This window comes from Egretta garzetta, unplaced genomic scaffold (genome assembly GCF_000687185.1).
Source record: "Egretta garzetta isolate BGI_Z169 unplaced genomic scaffold, ASM68718v1 scaffold5, whole genome shotgun sequence".
Classification (NCBI taxonomy): Eukaryota; Metazoa; Chordata; class Aves; order Pelecaniformes; family Ardeidae; genus Egretta; species Egretta garzetta.
In genome coordinates this window covers 2505109-2529756 of record NW_009259707.1, presented here as the reverse complement: position 1 = coordinate 2529756, position 24648 = coordinate 2505109, and the positions used below count along the sequence as shown (strand labels likewise).

Below are 24648 nucleotides of genomic sequence, written 5' to 3'. Positions count from 1 at the left end.
CTACCGCCGCGTTAGGCCCGCCCTGTTTGTTCTCGGCTTTACTCTGCAGGGAAAGTCCTGCCCCCCAATTTCCCATCCCATCACCCACACGGGAGGTTTTCTCCCAGCCCTCCCGCGGCTTCCAGGCTTTGCACCGCCCTTAGTGGGTGCACAAGGAGCGTTCAGGAGAAAAGAGACCCCCAAACCAACGGAGAAAACCCAAGTCGATCCTCTGTAGGCTGGGTGCTTGCTTAGGGGAAGCCTGTAGTGGCGTGCGAGGTGCCTCCGTGTTGGCGCAGGGGCTGTGTTTGAACGCTGCCGCTGCTAAAGAGTACTTTACCCAGGTCGGCACGTCTGTGAGACCGTGCTTGCCGTACAGTAAAACTGTCTGCGGGAAGGTGAGCTTTGCTCTGTTAAAGTTGCCGCGTTCATGCCTGGTGAATTAAAGAAATGCATCCCAGGTAATCGCTCAAGCTAATGCTTAAGTACGCATCACAGAAAAAAAAGATTGAGTTTGAAAATGAGTTATAAACAGTTTTGGACCCTATGAAGCTTCAGTTGGTGTGATTTGGAATACTTGGTACTGCCCTGCCTGAAAATTTTAGGGGCGTGAAACAATAACAATCAAAAGTTTTAGGTTTTTGTATGAGCTCGCTGAATTTTCATATGCTCTTGTCCATGTGGTTTACGTGGACAAAGAACGTACCGGTTTTAGGCCTGCCTCAGAGGTCATGAGGTGTTGCCCAAACCAGTGCTAGCAGAGACTTAACCCGCTTTCAGTGACCTCTAGTTTGTAGGAAGTTAGTGGGGTTTTTCTCTTTTAATATATTTGATAGCAGGTAACAAGACATTTCATTTTCACAACCCTATATGTGATTAGAAAGAAAACTGATGTTCTGTGATGACTGACAGTTACTAGAAATCTCCCTTCGCAGCTTACTCTTTGGGAACTGGGGAAGGAAGCGTGGCTCCACAGCTGTGAGTTTGAACTGCGTTGTGTTCTAGTTGCCTCTTTTTTAGAAAAATGTGAGGAAGAGCTCTGGTACTGTAGTTGGATTCAGGGAAGTGTGTTTAGGAGTGCATGAAAACATTGGTCATCAACAGTATGTCTATCATAACTTTTTCTATCTTTTTTTTTTTTTTTTTGGTTACTATTTTATTGGGAAAAAATGCAGGGGTTTGGATAGGTAGGGGCTGCAGAGGTGACCTGCATGGGCAAAGGTAATGAACTGCCCAGTACTGGTTGCAGCTGGATCCAGCTGTCTCTGACACTGATGAAAACAGCCCATCGCACACCAAAATTTCAAGCAGAGGCGCTCATGGCACCTGTGCTCAAAGGCAATTAACAGAGAGCAGCAGCCCCCAGGGGCAGGAGACACAAAAAGATGAACAGGAAGAGGCACATGAGGAGGAGATATGTGAAGAGATGCAGGTAGAAGAAAAAGAAACCACTATGCACTGGCCCAAACATCCTGTATTTCCCATTGCCTCACTGAAGGGAGGGACTGAGTGTAATCCACGTGGAAAACAAGAGAAGCTGGCAGTAGGAAGGCAGGAGACCAGGCTGTCGTTGGCACGGGGCCTTGACATGTCTGTCACCCCTGCAGCCCCCTCACTTCTGAAACCCTGGCATTTATGCCCAATCCGATACCTTCAAGTGGCATGTGAAAAAAGAAATGATGCCACTAAGATGCTTATGCTTTGAATTCGTCGTAATAATAACAACTTTTTTCTGTTCCCCACAGAAGAATATTCTAGTCGAAAATGATGTAAAGATGGACAAAGATGGTCTCACTGATCTCTATATTCAACATGCCATTCCCCTGCCTCAGCGTGACTTACCAAAAAGTCGATGGGGGAAAATGATGGAAAAGAAAAGACAGCAAAATGAGTCGAAAAGTGAGAATAAAAGGTAATTCAGCTTTTATTGGGTTAGACTTGGAGAATTTAGGACAACGCATTTAGTTTAAGCTTTGTTTGCCTGGTTAATGAAACTTGTGCAGTTTTTGGATGTTGTTATGGTTTACAGCTGTGTCAGGTCTTCTGTGTTGGAAGTGTTACATTCTGCTACTGCAATAATAGGAAAAAGGGGGAGATAATTTGTTGTTATCCAGATGTTATTAATGGTATCTAGGTTATAGTGCTTCTTTTCACAGAATCACAGAATGCTTTGGCTTGGAAGGGACCCCTAGAGGCCATCTAGTCCAACCCCCCTGCAGTGAGCAGGGACACCGCTAACTGGATCAGGTTGCTCAGAGCCCCGTCCAGCCTGGCCTTGAATGTTGCCAGGGATGGGGCCTCCACCACTTCCCTGGGCAACCCCTTCCAGTGTTTCACTACCCTCATTGTAAAGAGTTTCTTCCTTATATCTAGTCTAAACCTACCCTGGTTTAGTTTAAAACCATTATCCCTTGTCCCGTTGCTACAGGCCCTACTAAAAAGATTGTCCCCATCTTTCCTACAGGCCCCCTCTAAGTACTGAAAGGCCGCAATCAGGTCTCCCCGCAGCCTTCTCTTCTCCAGGCTGAACAACCCCAGCTCCCTCAGCCTGTCCTCATAGGAGAGGTGCTCCAGCCACCTGATTGTTTCTGTGGCCTTCTCTGGACCTGCTCCAACAGGTCCATGCCCTTCTTGTGCTGAGGGCTCCAGAGCTGGACGCAGAGCTCCAGGTGGGGTGGAGCAGAGGGGCAGAATCAAATGACTCTACTTCACTAGGGTCAGGGGTGTATGCTGCAGTAGTTTTGTGTGTCCAATTCAAGACTAACATCTACTTTCTGAAAGAAACATTCTGCCTTGTTTTTAAAACCTCTCTGTATTTCATCGGAAAGCAAAATCTTCCTTAAAAGTTTCTGTCAAGTGATTTGGGTTTTTTTGAATTTTTAAAACATTTTTAGTGGTTAGGGTGCTGAGTTATCTTGTTATGGCAGGTTTTTTTCCACCTGCATAAAAGGTTATAGTACCTTGGTTTGTGTACCACTTGCAAGCTCAGGATGAAAGCATGAGGTTAGCGTTCGACTGGTAGGAAACTGTTTGTGTGCTGAAGTAAGTCCAAAATAATTTTTTATCAAAGAAATACAGATAGTGGACTGGATGTTTTTGAGAGAAGGAGGCAATGTTATTTTTTAGATGGGAGAAAGGCTTCATCAAGAGTTGATATGTAGAATAAGTTTAGGCGCTGTTATTGTGGTACAGTAAAATTCAGTAATGGTTAAACTTGTGTAGTACTTGCTGGGAAAATAGCAAGTAAAAGGAGATATGTTTAATCTACCAGTCTGTTTTCCTTTACCAGTTGCTCTTGGCACTTAACATCTAGCATGCTAGGCTTAGTCTTTTGCTCTGTTGTTAGACAGTTTTAAGATTTTCCAGCAGTTACTGTTTTTGTTTGTATTACATCTTTCACACTTAAGAAATATACTGGTAAAGTACTGTCTAGAAAAGTTGATCTTTTACTGCTAGTATTGCTAATGCCAGAGAAATGGGAGAAATAGACGTTCAGCACTTTCAGTAAGTAAAAGCTGCAAAGAGAAGACTTCAGTTTTAGTATATTCATGGAAAGAATCAGGGAAATTCAATCATCTTTTTGGATATTAAAATATTACACTTTTCCTCATACTTGTGTGCACCACTTTGTTGTGTGCATGATGCCATTGTGCAGAGGAGGAAGTGGAACCTGACATTCTTGTTTTTAAAACCAAAACAAAATTCCTAGGTATTGTGAGGCTGTAAGTTATGTGGAAGCCAGAGATGGGAGCTAAGCGTGCTGTTAGTTTGGTTTAGAAGTCAGATAAAGCAATTGATTGTACGAACAACAGGAGCTTTCTGATCAGTCTCTCTGTGGAAAGCAGAGCTTTACAACATGCGCTGGAATTTATGTGAGGCTTGGAGATTTGATCAGCACAGCTCAGTGTGTGTTTGTGTGCCTCTAGTAGTTACAGATAGGAGGTAAAAACACACTGAAATTTAAAAGTCAGGGTTGAATATCATGTTTAGTTTTACTGCTGGTGATTGATGGCATGTCCTAAAAGACTTGCTGTGCATCAACTGAGCTGCGGTAACGCGTATACCTCAATAACACCATCAAATATCTGAGGTCACAGATAGAAGATGGTTTATACATCTTATTACTGAGTATTTGAACTTGCAGATAGTCATACCAAATAAAACCAAATCCAGTCTCTCCAATTTCAAAAATTTCAGAAAGTATTTGTGTTCAGGGACAGTTAATTTTGTAGATATGTAAGATCATCTTGCCTGCTGGAAGAAAGAGGGTGGTATGAATCTCAAAATATATATCTAGTTTCTGGAGTGCCATTGAGTCTCAAGGCTCTCCTCTGCAAATGCTCAGTCTCCAGGAGCGCTGTGGCTATGCATGCTCAGAGCTGTGGCCTTGGTGGAGCTCATCATTTCTCCTTAGTCACCCGAGAGGCCGCTTCGGCATTCTCTGAGAACTGCTCACATGCCGATAATCAGTTCAGTGTAAAACATGGTAGTTGGGACCAGTTTCAGACATTCACAGAAGAGGTGATCACCTGCCTGTTTTGGTAACGGGTGAATACTTGGGAAAATCGGGGTGGGAGCTAAAGCCTATACTTCTCTCTGGTGTCAGGGTGCTACCTTAAGTACCAGGCCAAACTAGACAAGAATAGAAGCATTTTTCATTAAATTGTCCTCTTACTCAGGAGTTGCTCAGGGGCCACTCTGACTACATGAGTAATCATGTGGAACAGTGGAAACCCAGATTGCTCACCTTAGAGAAGCTTTTGCTTGGGCTAGTAAATCTTGTATTCTTTACCATGTGCTACAAAGTAAACAGCAGAATTAGAGCTTGCCCTCCATCCAGCCCCACCCAAAGTGTGGCTAGAACATTTCTGTAGGATGTAGGAGGTGCGCACTGAAATCTAGGTTTCACAGAGATTGTCCTGCAGGAGGAGACACAATACCAAAATGGTTCTTTTCAGCTGTGGCTAGCGTCAGTGTCCTCCCTCAGAAGATTGCTGGCTAACATGAGTCCTGCTCTGAAGCTTTTAAGCTGCCTGTACTTTATATAAAGAAAGTGAATGTCACACCCAAGGCTTTGTGTTCTTCTGTGAGCCATGTGCCTAAAAATTAGGTGTGACAGTTCTTGATGGTACAGCATCCAAATTTGTTTTGGAACTTTCCCAAAGTGTTTCTCTGGGAACATTATCTGTATTATAGCATGTGGTCATTTGTACAAGTGCTGCAGTTCTAAAATTTGATTTAGAATAGATAACAGTCCTCCTAGAATTGCAGTTATTTCCTGATTTACCAGTCCTCACCAAGCTGAATTAAAAAAAAAAAAAAAATCTCCCTAGGAAAAGCAGACTCTTTATATTAAGGAAGGTATAAATTTTTTTGTTTCACATAGTTTGTAAACTAGTTTTCCAAAAAGGCTTCTGGGGAATGTGTTCCTTGTCAGGAGTGTTGAATAAATTCTTGGACAAAACCAAAATGATCAAAAAGTATCAGGTTTTGTTTTTGAAGTATGTGTCAGCTTTTTAGACTTTTCAAGTGAAATTATACTCCTTAATTTAATGGGTGTGTTGGATATTACTGTTGTTTCAGTAGTATTTAACTGAAACAACATGCCTGGCTGAACACTCCTGGTCTTGGAAGCTAATCTTGTTTTGTAGAAGCTCTTTTGGAAACGGCATCTACTGTAGATACAAGCCAAAGTGTTCTGTCTGATCTCTTGACAAACAAGTCCCAAATGAATTAAAGACTACAACTGCCTGACAGGAGGCTGTAGCGAGGTGGGGGTTGGTCTCTTCTCCCTGGTGATAGGACGAGGGGAAATGGTCTGAAGTTGCGCTGGGGCAGGTTTAGGTTGGACATTAGGAAAAATTTATTCACGAAAAGGATTGTCAGGCACTGGAGTGGGCTGCCCAGGGAAGTGGTCGAGTCGCCATCCGTGGGGGTATTTGAAAGACGGGTAGATGAAGTACTTAGGGACATGGTTCAGTGGTGGGATGGCAGGGTTAGGTTAATGGTTGGGCTTGATGATCTTAAAGGTCTTTTCCAACCTAAACAATTCTATGAAGTTCTCTCTTTTGTCTGTTACCAGTTCTGGGATCCTGATGAATAGAAAAAGAGGAGGATTATGTGACATAGTTGTTGTGAACAGATAGTAATGTAAGAGCAAATCTGAATAGAAGCTCAACTTTCTCTTGCTCTGTGAGCTCTTACATTGTGACTCCTTTCATTTTTTTTAAAGAACACCCTTGTCTGGACAGAAATTGTGCAAGTGATGTGTAATTTCTTAATATGTGAGGCTTAGCAGCAGCTACTAATCTAATGTTGTTCCAAGACAAACTAATGGAGTCTCTGCTTGCACCTTATTTAAAGCCTGTTGAGATACCTAACATCAGTATTGTCAAATTCATTAAGTACAAATCAATGAATATATTTCATTGTTGAAAACGCTATAGTTCAACTTTATTCCTCTGTTTAATACGAGATGATTAAACAGTGTGTACTTGAAACCAAAGTTTCTGAACAGAATATTGTATAACTTAATGGTGGTTTGGTTTTTTTATTTGTTAAATCTGCGCTTTCCAAACACCTTGTCTTTGTCATTCTTGAACAATGCTTTTTCTAAAACTCTAAACGTAGAGTGAGCTATGATAACTTTGTGCTTTAATTTTTGGCAGTCAGGATGTTTTCTGATATTACTGTTTTGATATTAGCTTGGTAGTATTCCTTTTTCATAAATCAGTTGCTACTAAATTGGCTAGCTCTAACTACACATAGGCTTAAAGGCACAAACTATTAAAAAAAAAAAAGTCATTAAATCAGCTTAGGGTTCCTGTTCAAGGACAGTTTATTTCAAAAACAGGTATGCTTTTTTTTTTCTTAATGTTTTCATTCTTTTTCTAACAATTTTTTAGACTATCTTAACATTAGGATTTTGTGTAAGAGTGGAAACAGGGAGATTTAGAAGTATCAGAATATTAGATGCTGTTCTTGTAGATAAGGTGGCACACATTTTCAAAAGGTGAATATTTGAGAAATATGTAATAGCTATTATCTCTTTAGTTACTCTGGAATAGCTACAGTGGTATAAGACTACAGTTTTTGATTGGACAATTGTAATTGTCTGCCTAGAGAGTTCCTCACCCAACCCTCTTTGAGGAACACTGTTCCTTACACAACCCCGTGTCCCCCTCCTCCCTTTTGTTTTGGAAGTAATTTCTATTGTCTAAGTCTGGAGCAGCTAAGAGCTTAAGGTTAGCATTTTGGTATATATATTTTTACTTGAGGCAAGATTAAATAATTTTCACTACCCACGTCTTGGATATGCTATTTTTGGACCATGTAGCTTGTGTTTCTGAGAATTTTACAATTTGCATTTTCAGTGTTACAACGGTGGAAGGTTTAAGGAAACGGCCATTAATTGTATTTGATGGCAATTCAACAAGTACAAGCATAAAGGTGAAGAAGACAGAGAACGGAACTGCTGATCGCCTAAAACCTCCTCCAGCTGGAAGCACCACCAACACTGTTAGAAGATTATCAGTTCCTTCAAATGCCTCAACATACATTTCAGCCTCCAGTTTATCAGAGGACGCTAAGCCGGGAATGAGGAATAATGAGGCTAAGCAGAACAATATTTCAAAGACTAACAGCAGTGTGTTGGCTAGTCTGAAGGTGTACCCTTTGTCTCCAGTAGCAGGAACTACTGTTGTGAAGTTAAAGAGAGCTGTTCCAAAAGAAGACTCTGATTTGCCGGTATGTACGTTCAGTATCTTGTTTTGCAGCTTTTTTTCGAATTGAAACTTGCAGGATCCAAAGGTAGACCCTTGTAAGAGTTTTCAGGATTATTTTGTTTTGGAGTAATAGTAGAGTCTTTATTTAGAAACAGACAAAACAGTACCTTGTTTGGGAAAGATTAGAAGGAAAGAAATGAAGTACTTTGTACTTGTCCATAGGAAACTTCTGTGTGAGAGAGGTAGCTCTGTAGAAAACACACATGTAATTTTAAAACGAGTAAGTAGGTAATACTTAAGGTGCTGCTGGTAGCAGTCAAATAAAACACAAACAAAATAATCCTACTCATAGGTCTGAGAGAGAGAATAGGTATTATAGAACAGCATGTTGTTGTACATATTGAGCCTTAAAGGGAGGACAAGTGGTCTGCTTTCTGCAGCAGGGAAGAAAAAAATGGAACGATAACATTTGTAACAATCACACTTGAATGGTTGAGTAGGACAAGCTTTCATTTGTCAAAGTGAGGGAAGAGATATTACGGGAACTGAAGTGAGATGCTGAGAGCTGTGGAATATATCCTTGGAGGAAGAAAGCCATCTGTTTTAAATCTCACATAGGAATTAGCAAGCTAGAGGAAGGAACTGGATGTGAAAATCTGGAGAGCTGCCTAGATTTTGGGTCTGAACGAGAAGCCATAACAACAAACCACGCTAGTTGAAGTGAGAGGCCAAAGGTTAAGTGCTCATTTTGAGCTGTGGTGATCTTAATCAGGTATCTGGGCATCTATAAGACGATGAGAAAGACATGCTGAGATCTTGAACGGAAGGGTGCTGTTCTCAGATAGAAGACTGATGACTGAGCTGTTAACCAAAGAGGTAAATAATTGTTATTTCTGCAAGTTAGATTCAGCTGCAAACAAATTTTCCGTAGAGAACTGCACTGCAGATGGGGGCAGAATGAGGCTGATGAGGTGAAGTGATGAGAGAAGAGCTAAGGTAGGACATGTGAATTCAGGAGGGCGTATCTTTGAAAGGGCAGGTAATGATGCTGAATGTAGCTGGCTGCTGGGGAGACGAATAGAACAGTGGTTATTTTTGACAAAGGTGTGAGTAGTCTTTAAGGGCTTGTCAGTGAGCAAGGAGCTATGGGTCATCTCCTCTTTAAAACATGCCGTGAGGTAGGGGTAAGTCTTATATTTGTGTTGTATTGCTTCATAATACAAATGAAGGAGTTTTCACATTTCCACTGGAATATGGGAATATGTGGAATAAGTCTGGGCTTCAAAGGAAGAAGTAGAAATACCTGTTCTCAGCTGAACTGCAGGGGGAGCTTTAGATATGCAGTGTGCAATTACATTGATTAACATTTTCCCAGGACACCAGACCTAACTTCTGTTTTCTCAATATTGCCTCATGAAATGCTTTCTGTTAATCTTTTAAAAAATCTCATCATGAAAGAATGCAGGTGGTATCCTTGCTGCATGGATTGGTAGGTTCCATCAGACTTTTGTTAAACATGAGCACCTAAACACGGGGCTGTTCTGAAAGCCAGCTTTAGCAACTTTTACAATAATCATGGCTGAGGCCCTGAATCAAATTTATGCTGGAGAGGTGTGTTTCCTACTACCAGTATCACTAACTTATTTTAGCATTTAGAACTCTTCTAAGCACTGGTCAGATCTGAACCTATGGAGCTTTTGAAGCTTGCTTAGTATACACCTCACAGCTTCTTTATATTTGTTTTAAATGTTTTGTAGACACAGTGCTGAACACTTGTAAATGACACTGTATAATGACACTCAGAAGCTATGACCTCTGATGCTTGACTTTCTGTCTTAGCCACAGTTCATGTTGTTCCAAGTTAATACGGGTAAGTTCAGTCATGCCTTGGTTAATGTCAGTCAGACACATTTGAAGTTAGGTGAGTGTGTTGTATGGGTGTTACTTTACTGTCTGAGGTTAAAGAATGTGATATTGAATAGTAAGTGGTGCAGCCAGGAAGAATCAGTGTACTTGGCAGATGGCTGTAGAGTGTAAAGCCTGATACATTTTTAGGATACAGTAATGACAATTGCCTTTTCAAGCAAGTGACTGTTCTTTGACTTTCAAGAAAAACTGAAGTTCTTGTACTGAATAGCACAGAACTATCCTTCTGATCTTTGGGTCTAATTCCCTTAAACCTTTCAGTGGTTGCAGTCCATAGGATTGCTGTAAATAAACTAACACTGAAACTCTTAATGAGAAGGGAGATCTCCAGATTGTTTTCCACAAACCAGTGTGTTGCAGAATGTTCTTGAAAACTCATATACTCTGCTTGTGTGAACTATTAAAGCTCTAATTTATCAGGTTTTTTTTCTTATTTTAGGTGGTGAATGGTAATTATTTCACCTCTTCAGTCTCCCATTGTTTTACTTTGGGCTTACTTGATTTTTTGGGGGGTTTCTTGGGGCAGGGCTTGAAAGATGAGCTCATTCATTGGAGGCTTTGGCGATTACTTCTCTTTTTTATACAGGTCGTTACAAAGGAAGATCAACTCTTCCTTCTCTTTTGCTAATGTTTTTACTATTTGAAAAAAGTAAATTGGTTTCCTCGTTGGATGTTAGTTTTTTTCTTATACAGTCCCATTTCAACAAGTATTAAGAAGGCAATCTGAAATAACTTTAGAAGTATAACTAGTAACTTCAATATGTACCTGTTTATAAGCTGTATAATTGAAAGATTTTTGCATAACTAATTGTAGGATTAGGAAAAACCAAAAGACATAGATGATTGTCAGGTAGTTAAATTCATTGGCTTTATTTTTATCTTCTCTAGAGAAGTTCTGTGATATTTAACTTTCTCCACAAGATGGCAATAGAAAGCTATTGTAGTAGCACATAGCTAAGTGCAGCAGTATTAAGTACTAGATTTTAATATGGCAGGTTAATTACTCACTTCTGCTTGTGCAGTATATCTGAGAATGCTCATATATTTTCTTGTATTCCAGAATGACCTAAAGCCTACGGAAGCAAAGAAGAAAATCCAGCATGTTACATGGCCATGAAGTAGCTAACGGTGCTTGAAACATAAATGTTACTTCCATATTTTCAAACAGATAAGTCATATTTAAACAGTTTAAGTACAATTCTTTTTAAACCTTACAGGGATTCAGATTGCTGTGAAGTTTTAACAAATTTAATAGTTCCCTGTTGTAAAGCTGGAGTCATTATCACCAGTCACCTTAAGAGTGTCTACTCTTGTACACCAAGTAGTTCATTAGTTCTTTAAAAGGTGGTAATATTATAATATACTAAACCCCCCACTTTTAGTTTTCAAGATTATTATAGTTCATCTCCTGCATGTCACTACGATTCACACATATAAATAAATATTTTTTTTGTTTCAGTCAGATTCAGATTTGTTCCACTTCTGGTTAAATAGTTAAAATAGCTATTGAGATTCAGAGTGATCCCAAGAGCCTTCTTGGCTTCAAAAAGATAATTCATTTAGATGAGAAAACTGACCATTCTGCTGATAAGATAGTCTGAAACAATTTTTTTTTTCATTTTTGTTGCACAGAACAGGAGTGTAGAATTTACAGTGCAAGTTAGGTTGGTAATAAGAGATGAACTATTTAACAGCTTTACTTCAAATTGAAGTTTCTCTTATTGACATATGAAATAAGAAATGCACAGCTAGAAGTATGCTTAATTAGACTGTTTGATACGAATCTTTGAGAGGAAGTAGTGAATGGATTAGTGCCATGTTCTCTTAAATACACAGGCATATTTTATACATGCTTAAGTGTAAAAATGTGCTGATGTAGCAAATTTACTTGTTTTCCTGGTTACAATCATGCTTATAAAATACAGGGAAAACCTGTAGAATGCAGGTCAGTGCTTTCTCAACTTACTAACAGTTGGAGAGGGACAGGGATAGGAAGACAGAGAAGTACCTTGAGAGCATTAGCGTATGTAGTTGCACTCTTTCAAACAAACAAACAAGCTGTTTTCCCTTCCTTTGATAATTTCAGATGGATGTTAGTTTTCTCTGAAACTTGGTGTTTCTTCCTCTGGGTTGTTGGTGGTGCTTTATAAGGCAGAAATCCAGTTAAGTTGATGAAATTTTTATTAAATCTCAGTGACTCAGGGGGAAGCCAATTTAGATCCATTTTTAGATATGGATGATAAATAATAATAATGCTCCCAGACTTAGTAAAACAGAAACAACAAAAAAAAAATCAACTTCTGAATCCACTTAGTTAACCCACTGAAAGAAGCTGTCAGTAGTGATCTGAAAGCTAGTTTACATTTTTAACATTGGTTAATATTGAAACCAAAAACTGTAGCTTAATTCATTACTGACAGAAGTTCTCCATTTGCTGTTATGACATAAAAGGCACTTCTCGAATGCTGTAAAATGGTAAGAATGTGTGTGTTTTGAAATATTGTGTGCTGTTTCCCTTTTACTAAACACTTGTGCAGTTTTTGTACTTGAGTACAGCAAACTTTAACGTAATGCACATTTTGTATGTACAAAGTTGTCTTTTAAGTAGCCTTATCCTATTTAAATAAATTCAATTAAAAGCAAACAAAGTAGTGTTCGCTTGTTTTTGTGATGTAATTAAGGTTGTTCATTTTATATGGTTATATTTTAGTGGACTTGAAGTGACTAGAACTTAAGGAAAAGCTTGCAGGGTAAAAGGCTCAGTAGCTACTCTGGAGTTCTAGCAGCAGTTAGTGTCATGTGAAGTGCTGGTCCTTGCACTAGTAGAACAGTCTGGTAGGAGTCCTGTTTTGTGGGTGGCTTCTTGGCAGTGGTTTAGAGCCTAGGCTATATTCTATATTTTGTTGTAGTTCCAGTTGCTAGGAGCATGTGCCTGTTGGTACGTGTTAAGGAGTGATATGCAGAACTGTACTGGAATAATACCATGCTATTGCATGGTAACAGCCTTGTTTGTGGGGTGGTATGCTTTCCAGCCTTGTCGTGTTTCACCTACCTTTCCCTGAAGTTGGGGCTATTTTGCTGCCAGTTGTAATGCTTGGAGGGGGGGGCAAGGTGCAAGCCATGCTTGCACCTTGCTTCCTTCCCCCTTAGCTAATAGTAATCCTTCTTCTCTCAGCAAAGTATTGGATCAGGGCTGCAGTGTGCTGGGTGATTGCCAAACCCCGGAGGAGAGGGTAAGTGACGTGCTCGCCCCCCTTTGGGAGGTGTTGGATGTGAGAGGGATTTTTATGGCTATTCTTTACCTATAGCCTTCCTTGTAGTGTGAAGTCACCAAAGGATAGAATTTGGTCATTCAGTGAGATCAGGTTAGTGTGGTGTCCGCTTCAAAAATGTCAGCCAGCCAAGTTCTTCAAATGGTATGCAGTAAACTAAATCTGATCTACATGCATCTATTTAGCTTGTTGAATTAATGAGAAGAATGACTTGTGAGAACTTTACACTTAGTACAAAAAGAGACAAATTCAAGAGGGGTGGCAGGAACTAGGAGCAAACTTGCACTACACACTTACACACCGCGTAAGTATATTCCTAATTCTTTCCACATCTGAAGATTGCTGTTGGAAGCGCGACATACTACTTTCCTCCTTTTGCTGGATACAAATGAATTCCATCTGGAAGGTGTACCAGGATCACACATTGCATAACATGGCCGTATTTCTTGAAGTTTGCTTTGGGAAGAGAGTTATCTTTCTTTGGATTGTTTCGTCTTGCTTTTATTGTCCTGCCAGCATGCTGTTGCTAACAGTTGCCTTTGCAGCAAACATGTAGCAGAAATGGTGCTAGAGCAAAGGGTATTATGTGTTGCAATACAGAACAAAATTAAAGCATGCCCTCATAGAGAAGTCAAACTTCTGACTTTCACAAGTATTAAATCTCTTTTGAGTTGTATTGACTTCCTTGCTTGCTGAGAACAATAATATTTTGGTTTTGAGTTTAGAGCCTATGAACACATTTTTATCAGCTGCAGTCAATTCAGTATTTTCTTACAGTTGTTCAGTTTTGCTGATAATTTTCCCACTGATTTCTGTTAATAGAAGACTATGCTGTATCAGCAGGGCCTATATGAGCATTGTCCGTAAACTCCACAGTTTCATGGCTGGGTACAAAAAGGGTTGTGTTGTATGGCTCTTACGTTGTGTTTTTCCAGACTGTGAAGGTGTTTTATTTGTAAATATCTAACATATAAATACAATTAAAGCACAATCACAATTTTGTTCTAAATGATTTTATTTTGAAAAATACAATGTGCAGTGTAATGTTGACTAACTGTAATACTGACACTATCAATCAGAACTTGTACTTCACACAACGATCAGCTAGTCATGCAATAAAATATGTACCTGTAATGAAGCACTCCCACTTCAACTGTTTTATCGTTCTCTCTTTATGGCATGGCACAAATCCTTGCACATTGACACACCCTCCACATTCGCAGTCTTTCCACACACTTGACAGCACACACTAGTCACATAGCTCAAGAATACTGAGGCGAGACCACAGCCTTACTGAAATTGAGTGGCGTTTGCCATTGATTTCTGTGGGCTGAGGGTTTCACCCTGAATATCCATCTATGAATGTATTGTGCGTGGCCGTTGCAATCCTTGAATTATATCACTTGCTTGTAACTGGAATATTTAGTGGAAGGAAAAAAAAAAAAACCCAAAACCAAAAGTGTATGCTATGTCAATAACACCCAAATGGTTTTACATCTCGGGTTTTGCATTAGTTCTGGTTAGCTGTAGAAATGTTAAAACAACAACACTGCTACTAGAGATTTTGAAGTTGTTTCCCCTCCAGGTTTGGAGAGTTTGATTAAAAAGGTTAAGTAATGTTAATAGTACAGTGAAACACAGAGTGGCAAAGCTAGTTCCAAACATCCTTGTATTTCAGATGATATATTGCAAGCACGGCTTTCCTCCTCCCTCTCCCCGCCTCTTATTTTGAGCTTTAAATATCCTTCCCACATTCAGGGCAAAGGATGTCATCCCTTTCTGTGAGGAAGCCGCGACCCACTAATGAGAGAGAGCACTTCTTACAGTTAAAGCAATCATTATGCCACTGCCGTTCTTCAAAGGAGATGTACTTGGTTCCTCCGAGTCCTGTTTGAAAACCAAAAGCATTCTGTTACCAGAAAAGAACAGCACATCAGCCATCAAGTGATGCTATGTCAGCCTCCCCTCGTGGAGGGCTGTGGGGATCTGACATACACTAGTGAAAAAATGCCATTGGGGCAAATCTGTTTGTTGCTGTGCTAATTTTGCCACCCTTATTTTGTAGTAAGTAATATCTTCATCCTCAACTAGTTCTGCTGCTTTCAGCTAAGTTAGTGAACTTTGCTGTTATCCCTGGTGATAAGATGGTGGCAGAAATGAGCTGTCAAGGGATGGCAATGCGATATACAGCAGAAGGAAAGGAAAGCAACTGACCCTGAACAGAGGGCTGATAGTTTTTTACAGAATGTTTTATGGCATTTGAGTAAGTTAATTTTGTTTTGTAAAAATGCATTTAGAGCGTTAAAAAAGAAGTCTGGCAGGTTGTGTCATGACTTGATTCATAGCTTTGAAAGTGAGGTGCCTTAAGAAGCAGGCTAGCAAACGGCAAAAAGCATTCACGAGTTTCAGGCTATGGAGGTTATCGGAAGGAGTATTGAAGTTGTACAGGAAAAAAAGAGAAAAGGGGCAAATGTCCTTTAGTACTAATTCCCTCTTGCTTAACCTCAGAAATGGCAAGCAATTTGAGTATGATGCATTGGAATGACAAGCTAGAAGTCAGTGAAAAGATTTAATTTGGCACCTCTCTTACCTGATGAGAGGGGGTTTTGCTTTGCCTTTAGTAGCAACATTTTGAAAGAAACAGCATATGATAGGAAGGACTGCAATAGTCTAAAAAGAAATGCCTCTTTCACATGAACAGAAAACAGTAGCAGTGGTGTTAAGCACTCACTTTTCTAGGAGCTATGCAATGAAGTGAGGGGCAGAATCACAGAGTAGCAGGGGCTGGAAGGGACCTCAGGAGATCATCTGGTCCAACCCCCCTGCTAAAGCAGGCTCACCTAGAGCAGGTTGCACAGGACATCGTCCAGGTGGGCTTTGAATACCTTCAGAGAAGGAAACTCCACAACCCCCCTGGGCAGCCTGTTCCAGCGCTCTGTCACCCTCAAAGTAAAGAAGTTCTTCCTCATGTTCAACTGAAACCTCTTGTGCTTCAGTTTGTGCCCATTGCCCCTTGTCCTGTCGCTGGGCACCAGACAGGCACAAGGGCAGAGCAATAACAAGAGAGAAAATGGTCCAGATTTGCAGTCTTGGACTGTATGGGTCATGCTGTTAAATGCTGATTACGTCATAGCAGAGGTTATATTTTTATCCTAAGTGTTTTATAGTAAATCTCTAAGCAGTTGCTCCTTCTAGTACTTTTGTACCGGAAAGCAGTAACTGAAAGGCTTATGATTTCTCAGTTGCTGTCCTGAAAAGTTAGAGAAGAAATGCGCTGTGCTACAACACGAGGTGTAAGCCAGTTAGACACTTTCTGCTGGTGGAGGGGCTGTTGTTGCTGAGGTCAGCGATCCCTCTAATCAACGCAAGTGGAATGCCGTACAGAGCATGCATATCCCGCTACACGCGCAGCTCTGTTACTGCGTGTCTACCACATTCCATGAAAATCAAGTGAAAAGGAGGAAACTTCAATTTAAGGACCTCTTCCATTTCTTTCTGTGAGGCACTTGAAAGGCATCCTAAGTATTTAATTTCACACATCTTGAATTGCATAGTGTCTTGAGTCTCTCAAGTTATTCAGAATGAATTATTGAACCGTTTTCAATATTAGAAGCAGTTCATTGAAAAAAACCCCAAATTTAAAGGCACTGGCCACAAGAGACCTACCACTGATGGGGTTTGTGCATCCAGCACACTTTTTGGCGTAGAGGTTGCAGAAGCAGCTCAGGCAATACGCGAACTCATCCCTGGAGGTAAAGCGTTGTCCAGACAGCTGCTTCTTGCATCCGGTACAAACGAAGCACTCCTTATGCCACGGCTGCTCCCGGTAGGTAACGCCTCCTGTAGTGATAGCCTGATTTACGGAAAGTAAGACAGAAAATGTTCACTTGAGGGTGGCAGGATTGTACCTTGATTTGGTAGAGAGGAAGGGTGATGAGGTTTTTGTGGGTGGGAGGGGTGAAAGAAGGCTTAACGGCAGCAAAATCATCATTTTGGCTGGAGTTGGCCTTGAGAAAAGCATGCAAGTGATTTATTATAATTTCCTGTTTTATACAAAGAAGCCCCATACTAAAAGTTCTTTATTCTCCATATATTATATAATCTCACTCTCAATTGTACTCTTGGTTGTTAAAGCTAATCTTTGTATGTCGCTTTTCATATGTGTGTGCTAGGATTCATCTCATCTCTGTTCCTTCACCTGACCCATTCTTCATGCTGAAGGAGCTACCTTATGTGTTTCAACTTCCCTGTTTCTTTCCTTGGCAAAGACTCTTTTATTTCAAATTTTAGCTGAAGTCTTTGCTTTCTGCTTCTCTGGACTTTGTCTGGGGTTTTTTGTCTTACAAGTCGTTGCCTGTAAAACTGGCTCCCCTGATGTTAGACAAACTGAACTTTTTTTGATCCTTTGAGTATTCCTAAGGCAGCTTGCAAAACTGGACAGTTTCATTTTTCTTCCTTTCTCCCCTAACGGGAGATTCCCTGGGAATCAGGCTTGTGTGTGATCATGCTACTTAATATGTGTATTCATCTCTGTCTTTGCCCCTTTCCCAAGTATTTTTGAGCCCGTTCTCAAATGTGGTTAAAATTGGACTCTAGACAGTTTTTAAGATACGATACTCCTAGAAGCTTCAGAAGATTGATGGATGGATAGGGGTAGTAAAGGTAACAAGGTCAAATACTTTAGGTCAAAGGCTGAAAAAAAAATTTGGCCTTTACCTATTTTGCTTTGCCTGTGCAGCGGCAAAGATGCAGTCGTTTCCGGCCAGTTAGTACGTCAGACCAGACCACAGATTTGCTTGACTGGGCGGGCAAATGAGCAGGTAGCATGAGTGGAGGAAAGTCTGGGTAGCGTGGGCACAGGTGGTGGCTGGAAATACTCAGAGGGTAAAGGGAGGAAACAATGGCAGTGGGAAAGGGAATTTACTGTGGGTACAACCATATGTCCTAGTTCCGGCTGGCACAGAGGTAATTTTCTTCCTAGTAGCTGGCACAGTGCTGTGGTTTGGATTTAGGATGAGAAGAATGTCAATAACTCACTGATGGTTTAGTTGTTGCTGAGCAGGGCTTACACCAGTCCAGGACTTTTTTCATCTTCCCCTGCTGTGCCAGGGGCACAAGAAGCTGGGAGGGGGCACAGCCAGGACAGCTGACCCCAACTGGCCCAAAGGGCTATTCCAGACCATATGACGTCATGGTCAGGGGGAGCTGGCCGGGGGGCAGCGATTGTGGCTCAGGATGGGCTGGGCATCGGTCAGCGGGTGGTGAGCAACTGCATTATGCGTCACTTGTTTTGTATATTCTGTATATTCTATTACCATTGTTATTATTGTTACTATTATTGTTGTTGTTGTTCTTTTCCTCTGCTGTTTTATTAAACTGTTTTTGTCTCAACCCACGGGTTTTACTTTTTTTTTTCTGATTCTCTCCCCCATCCCACTGGGGAGCAGGGGAGTGAGCGAGTGGCTGCTTGGTGTTCAGCTGCCTGCTGGGTTCAACTACAACACCACTGCCTTTGCCTATGCATATATCCATAGGGAACTGGGATTTGTTAGTTCCATAAGTGATGAGACAATTCTTTTTAGGAAAGAATTCTAAAATTCTTATCAGTGTCTGTGTATAGAATTTAGGAAATTCACAAATAAAAGGTTCTTAGCCTAAAAAGTTGTACTCCTGAGCATATTGAGTTTACTAGTGGTTATTTCAGGAACAGCATTTGCTCTGCGTAGAGTTTATCTCTCTGTCTTGAACTTCATTAGAATATTCAAAAATGATCAGTGTTAGCTCATCTTCCTTCCAGTTGAAATGTTTAGGTATATGACATATGATGGGTTATACTGGAATGAGGTTATTCCACCACAGAGTTTGATTTTGTTTTGGTTTGTTCTGTTTTTTTAAAACGTGTTCTCTGTATGCTTTCAATACAAAGGGATCTTTAACCCTGAGTAAGGGAATTCTCGTGGTAGTAAATGCTGTGCCTGGTGCAGGAGGGGAACTGAAATTACCTTGTCTATTAAAATCAGTTAATTCTGAGTCTTTTAACATGCATAGAAAAATAAGATATTCTACCTACTTGGGTGTGAAATGGGATGGACTTCAGTCCCTTAGGTTTTAAGGTAAGTAAAACAAGAGCACTACCTTCTTGCACTGGACGCACTGCATGGCAAACTGCTTTTCATAGCAGGGCACGCAAAAGTTTTGATTGTCCTTAGGGATGAAACTCTTTGTCCCAATAGGCTGCTGGCAGCGGTAGCAGATAAAGCAGGTCTCGTGCCAGCTGTTGCCCTTGTATTCCATCTTCCGAGTACCTGTAATGAGACCAGAGCATCAACTGAACTTCTTCTGGCTGAGACGGCTGCAATTTGTAGCTCTCGTTTGCCTGACAGCTGGCTGCCGGTCAGTAAGCAGTGCAGCTACGAGCTAGAGGCTGTTTCGTGTTCCTACCAGCTTTGCATGGTATTGGGCACCATTCTAAGTTTTTGGAGAGTGAGTGGTTCTTCTCCTCCTATAAAGAAGAGAAAAATTTACAGCTAATAATGAAGGCTTAGGACACCTTTTTGTGGTATTATTAGAGTTAATAATTAATTCCAATGCACGGGAAGATTCTGGGAAATTGGCGAGACACCAATAAAAGCTGCTGTTAGTGCTGAGTGAGGGTAATGCCATTCCTCATTAAAGTTTGACCTCCTTTGTTCCAAGTCCTTTCTAGTCGCTTTTTCAGACAGCTACAAGGTACCTGGTTAATTCCTGGCAAGCTTCTTGCCTCCCTTTCCCAATAAAGTATAGTCACTGTCTGAGACAAAGGATCATTTTGTATCTGCTCTGGGGCCTTGTTCCTGTCCTCATTGAGGTCCACTATAAATTTGCAATGGTTTCCAGCTCTGCAACGCCTATCCTAAATGCTTTTCTCTCTTTTGAAACTTCCAGTAAGAAAGACGCTTTCTCTCTGTCTTCAGTTGTTTTTAAACCATAATTGCAATGTGAAAGGAAGAAAAACCTTTAAACAGTCCTTTACTGAAAAGCAGAAGAGTGGTGTGCTAGTGAGGAGCTAAATGTACTTGTCCAGAATGAAGTTTTAGGGTACAGACACTGTACTTTGCAGATTCAGTCCACTGTATGACAGGTGGACTCTGAGCCCTTCCAGGAAACAGGAGATGCCCTGTTATACGGACAAATTTCTTTGCGCACTCTATAATTCCCTGTGTACCAGTTTGAGACAGAATATTTGACACTGGCCAGAAGGAAAAACAAAACAAATGATGCTCCCACAGTTCTGCATTGCTCTTGTAGCCTGTAGCAACAAGCACGATGTCACGCGCTTGGAAGACTGACAAGCTGATCGTGCTGGCTAATGATGAAGACCCACACTAACTCCTTTGATGCCGATTCTCCCCGCCCCCGTTACTGCAGGGTGAAGTTTTACCATTTGTCCCTTCTCAAGCGTTAATTCCTCTTTGTTTACTAGTTGCGTATTTTTCTTCTTTTTTGGTCCATTAAATTCTGCCCAGAGGCATATTTCAGGATTTTAATTTATGTATTTATTTATTTTAAATTTTTTTTTTAAGAATTGACTTGCAGGAACATAGTAAGTAAGTGAATTGTTAATTATCTTTCTGCCTGATGCTTACATGCTTGAATATTTCTGATCTGTTTTATTAATGGACATCTTTTAAGAATTATGCCCTCTCCATGCTGGTAACTTTCTATATCACACCAAGAAGCAAATAAGTCAGTCCTTGAAGCAATGGTGTTCTGGAAAAAGGAGATGTGGATAATTTTTTTAATAGTCCAGAATTTTATTTTCACATTTTTAGCTGTTCTCTTTGGGGTTGTGTTGTCACTGGAACTCAAGGCAGGGGGAGCCCTGTTTGTTAGCTGCTAGACTGAAGTCAGTGGGAGTTTAGTTTGCAGAAGGACTGAAAGATCAAGCTTGTAATTACTTTAGTATTTAATGGGCATGTCATGATAATGCTTTATTAAATCCAAATTGTACATTCAATCGAGCAAAGCAAAGGGCAAGTGTAGCATTAACAGTCTCCATAAAGGGTATCCAACCACTTGCTGGTTCTTTTAAATTTGACGGCTGCTTCTCATCTTCAAGCAGTGGAAGCCAATCAAGACAGAATACAAAGTTGGGATTGGAAAGAAAGATCAGTTTTAGTTGTCTGGCCATTGAAAGCCTTTTAATGAATACTGCTGTAGAAAATTATAAATCCCCTTAGTAAAAATGCTAAATGAAATAAATACTAATTTTTGAGAGTAATCCACTTTGTGTGAATAACCGTTCTATTGAGATCCATTATGAAAATTATGTGTTATGGAAATGACTTAAATGCACCATCAACTGTATTTTACAAAGTTCATCATGACTTTGCAGAGATAGTCAAGGAAAAATATGTCAGAAATGTTGCTGAGTTGGGCTTGATATTTAGCCTAATCTTTTCTTAGTCCAAAAAGTGAGCAATCCTAACCTGGCATAATAGTCTTCTTGCACTCATTACATTTGGAAGAGTACTCATTGGAGTAGCAATCAGTGCAAAGTAGATGTTCCTCTTTTGCAGCAAAAGGTTTGTCCACCAACGAATTCTTGCATTGGAAGCAGTGGAAGCAGGTTTCATGCCAGTGGCGGTCCTTGTAAGACAGATCCTGTAGAAATCCAAAACCACAGAGTAAGCGGAATGAATAGTTTGCACAACTGGAAGCTCGGAGAATGCAAACACATCCAAATCTGAACCACAGCCAGGAGCTGAGGCTAATTCTCACAGCTCAAGAAAACAAAATGTTCTGATGAAGGCGAACTTATTTTGCTATGATAACCAAGAACAGCTCATGACAACTATTGACCTTTTTTCAGTTCAAGGTAGCCTTCATTTTTTGTATGTGGCAGAGGAACGACTAGTTTCATGTAGGTATTTCCTTTGAGAACAAAGCCCCATTTTTGAATCAGATTAAAACCTGTTAACCTTGCAGGTTAACAAGTAGACAAATAGACTTCCCCTATTTGTCTTAGCTTTTGCTGATTTCTAGGTCATTTCACAGGTGTTCATTGCTGGACAGAAGTCCTTTTCCCAATTACTTTCTGGTATTTATTCAGTTCCACAGATCTACACCAAGGGTGGAATTGGTCTGATTTCTCTTCCTTTTTTTTTTCACTGCAACTCATTTTTACCGACTCCTGTGTTTTGGTTTACCTATGTGTCAAATGTGGATCAGACTGAAAGATGAGAGATCGCTTCGTACCTGCAGCCAGTGATCCAGAACACAAGGGATTATGAGCATGGGCACCAAAGTATTTAAAATACTCCCCGCAGTGGTACTTCTATTATTTAAAAAAAAATGGTCCTTCTAAAATTTGTGACCTAAAGGGATGGATTGTGCCATTTAAAATTTAAATTAAGGTGGCCTAATCACATAACACTTGAACAGTGTCTGTGGACTTCAAACAAAATGGAGCTTAGATCATTACAAGAAAGGGTGTCTACCCCAAAATATATAGGCTTCGGTTTGAAGTGGGAGCATAAGGGGCTAGTATTGTTGTGAATAGGGAGTATAAAAATTCAGCACCAATAACTTCTCAGGTTATAGTTCAAGATCCACTATGTATTAATAACAAGCACTGAATTAATGTGGCTAACTGAAGGAAAAGAATGAGTTGTAGAATACCAGATTTTTCAACTGTGTAAATGGAAGCATCATGAAGGGTTCAAACATAATCTGGCCTAAGCTGTTCTTGTGCCAGTCAATACAGTCACAGGTAACTCCGAATGTGCAATCTTAGCCCAGAGCAAACAAAAGATACTGTGGATTTAGGTTAACCTAAAATAACCACACGTTATGTCTGCAGGAGCCTTGTTCTCATAAGTAGCCAACAGGAAACACTGGAATAGTTTTGCCTGGCTCAGCTGATGTATGGTAGCTTGTTAAACTATAGGAACCTCAATTAGAATTTGACTATGCAATGTAGACTGTTTGTTCGGACATCTGCGCTGCTCAGTTAAATTTCTTAAATCCCTGTGAGCAGCAACTGGTACCCAATGTGTCTTTCACCTTGGAGGTTGCACTCTGGTAGAATATCTAAGCCTCCTACTTTACAGCTTTCAGACTGTTATTTATTCAGCTTGTCTATTCATTTCAGCTAACTCCTTTTGAAACAACCCAAATTTCTGACTGTAAAATTTTAATCTTTTCTAAAAGCAAAATGAAAAAAAAAAAATTCTTTGGAAGTTATTTACATTTTTTTCCTCTTTAAATGAATTTGAATAGGCTAAATCTGATCTCAGAGGGGAATATTTTCAACAGAAAGATACAACATACAGCCAACAGAGTTTTCCAAAATGTGAAATTTGCCTGCTAGAAAATAGAATGACAACAGACCTGGTTTTCTTTCTCTTGTCTCTTTCCCACTCAATGGCTTTCTTTTCTTTTTGCAATATTCTGCAAGCGATGAAGTACAGCTACAACCAAAAGTACCCAAGATAAAGACTGACCTGAATAATCTTTAGCTACCTTGGATGATTATAACAGATATTGTCATTGAATATAGAGGGAGCCTAAGATGTCTGGCTTTGACATGCTGGCAGCAGAATAGTAGACCAATGAAATGGATATTGCTTTCTCTCTCTGAATCTGTCATATCCAAAGCAAGGAAGTCCAAGGTACTGATGAGACCATTTCTGTGTCATGGTTGTTCTTAGGTCAGTGCAATAAAGTCACCAGAAATCAGGTTTGGTCTGCTTCAGTGTGCTGTTACTCTAACTGGAGCCTTTGGCTTGTACATAAGCTGTGGCTCTACCGATCTGGAGCAGATTCTACACTGGAGAAGTTGCACGTGCTAAAGTGACTTCAGGCTTGTCTGACTGTTAGGCTGGCCCTAGTTAGGCTGAAAGAGCATTAGGTTTACTCTAGGCATGCGAGCTCCAGGTTACGCTAGCTGATTGTAACCCACATAAACCTGTTCCAGCAGAAGGTCCAAGTGATACACAACTAATTCCTGTTTATTGCATGGGTTTCCAGGAAGAACTAATAAAGAAAATGGCTATTGTGGACTCAGAACTGGAGTATATCGTTAAAATATCGATGAGCATGACTTCTCAGCCACTTTATGCAGCCTGAGGCAAATGAGTCCCTGGTGCTACCTGTTTTAACTGTGGTTTTAAATGCAGCTTCCTATGTTGCCTAAAAGAAATCTGGAGAATGACTCTTTTTGCGATTGATCTGTGCATCTGTCTACGAAAACTGACAGCCACATGTTCTTGTTAGATAAACCACACATAAACACAGGTAAGAGACTGAAGAATTACCATAGGCTGAAATTTGAGAAGCGGAACATCTACAGAGACTCATGTGCACAGATGCTCATGGACATGGTCTGTCCGGTACAAGCGTTTCACAGCTGAAGCTCAGAGAGCACCAGACCAGTTCCAGATGTGCTGCTACTAGTGAAAAGGGAAGGGGAGGAGGGCAATGCCCGTCTGTCCGGTACAAGCGTTTCACAGCTGAAGCTGAGAGAGCACCAGACCGGTTCCAGATGTGCTGCTGTGAAAAGGGAAGGGGAGGAGGGCAATGCCTGTCTCTGCAGAGCTGCAATAAATCCTGCAGCAGAATTTGCAGGGAGAAGTATTTAATGCTCCATTCAGTTACATTTCTTCTGAACATGGAAAATAAACCTCCCTTTATCTGGTTTCCTTTGAAGATAAAAAGTAACCAGATTAGCAAAACCTGAAACTACTCAAATTTGAATGGGTGCTTTT

At 40.4% G+C, this 24648-nt stretch overlaps 2 protein-coding genes across 6 annotated transcripts in view; one reads left to right on the top strand and one right to left on the bottom strand.

The window, feature by feature from the left end:
• Nucleotides 1–13858, top strand: part of CUNH2orf49 (chromosome unknown C2orf49 homolog) — a 14888-nt gene extending 1030 nt beyond the window's left edge. Inside the window, exons 1-4 of one of the 5 annotated variants that reach the window (XR_004842032.1) lie at nucleotides 1138–1891; nucleotides 7353–7725; nucleotides 8476–8579; nucleotides 10690–10711. Coding sequence is in view for 4 of the 5 variants with exons in the window: in XM_035894383.1 (XP_035750276.1) it covers nucleotides 1656–1891; nucleotides 7353–7725; nucleotides 10690–10746 (666 nt within the window). In the remaining variant the exon portion in view is untranslated. The other 4 variants (XM_035894386.1, XM_035894383.1, XM_035894385.1 and 1 more) reach the window with 4 other exon arrangements.
• Nucleotides 13859–14636: 778 nt separating this feature from the next.
• Nucleotides 14637–24648, bottom strand: part of FHL2 (four and a half LIM domains 2) — a 15702-nt gene continuing 5690 nt past the window's right edge. Inside the window, exons 2-5 of the mRNA XM_035894375.1 lie at nucleotides 21370–21544; nucleotides 19037–19206; nucleotides 16568–16754; nucleotides 14637–14788 (exon numbers count right to left, since the gene is read on the bottom strand). Of these exons, the coding sequence (XP_035750268.1) occupies nucleotides 14637–14788; nucleotides 16568–16754; nucleotides 19037–19206; nucleotides 21370–21544 (684 nt within the window). The remainder of the gene's footprint in view (nucleotides 14789–16567; nucleotides 16755–19036; nucleotides 19207–21369; nucleotides 21545–24648) is intronic.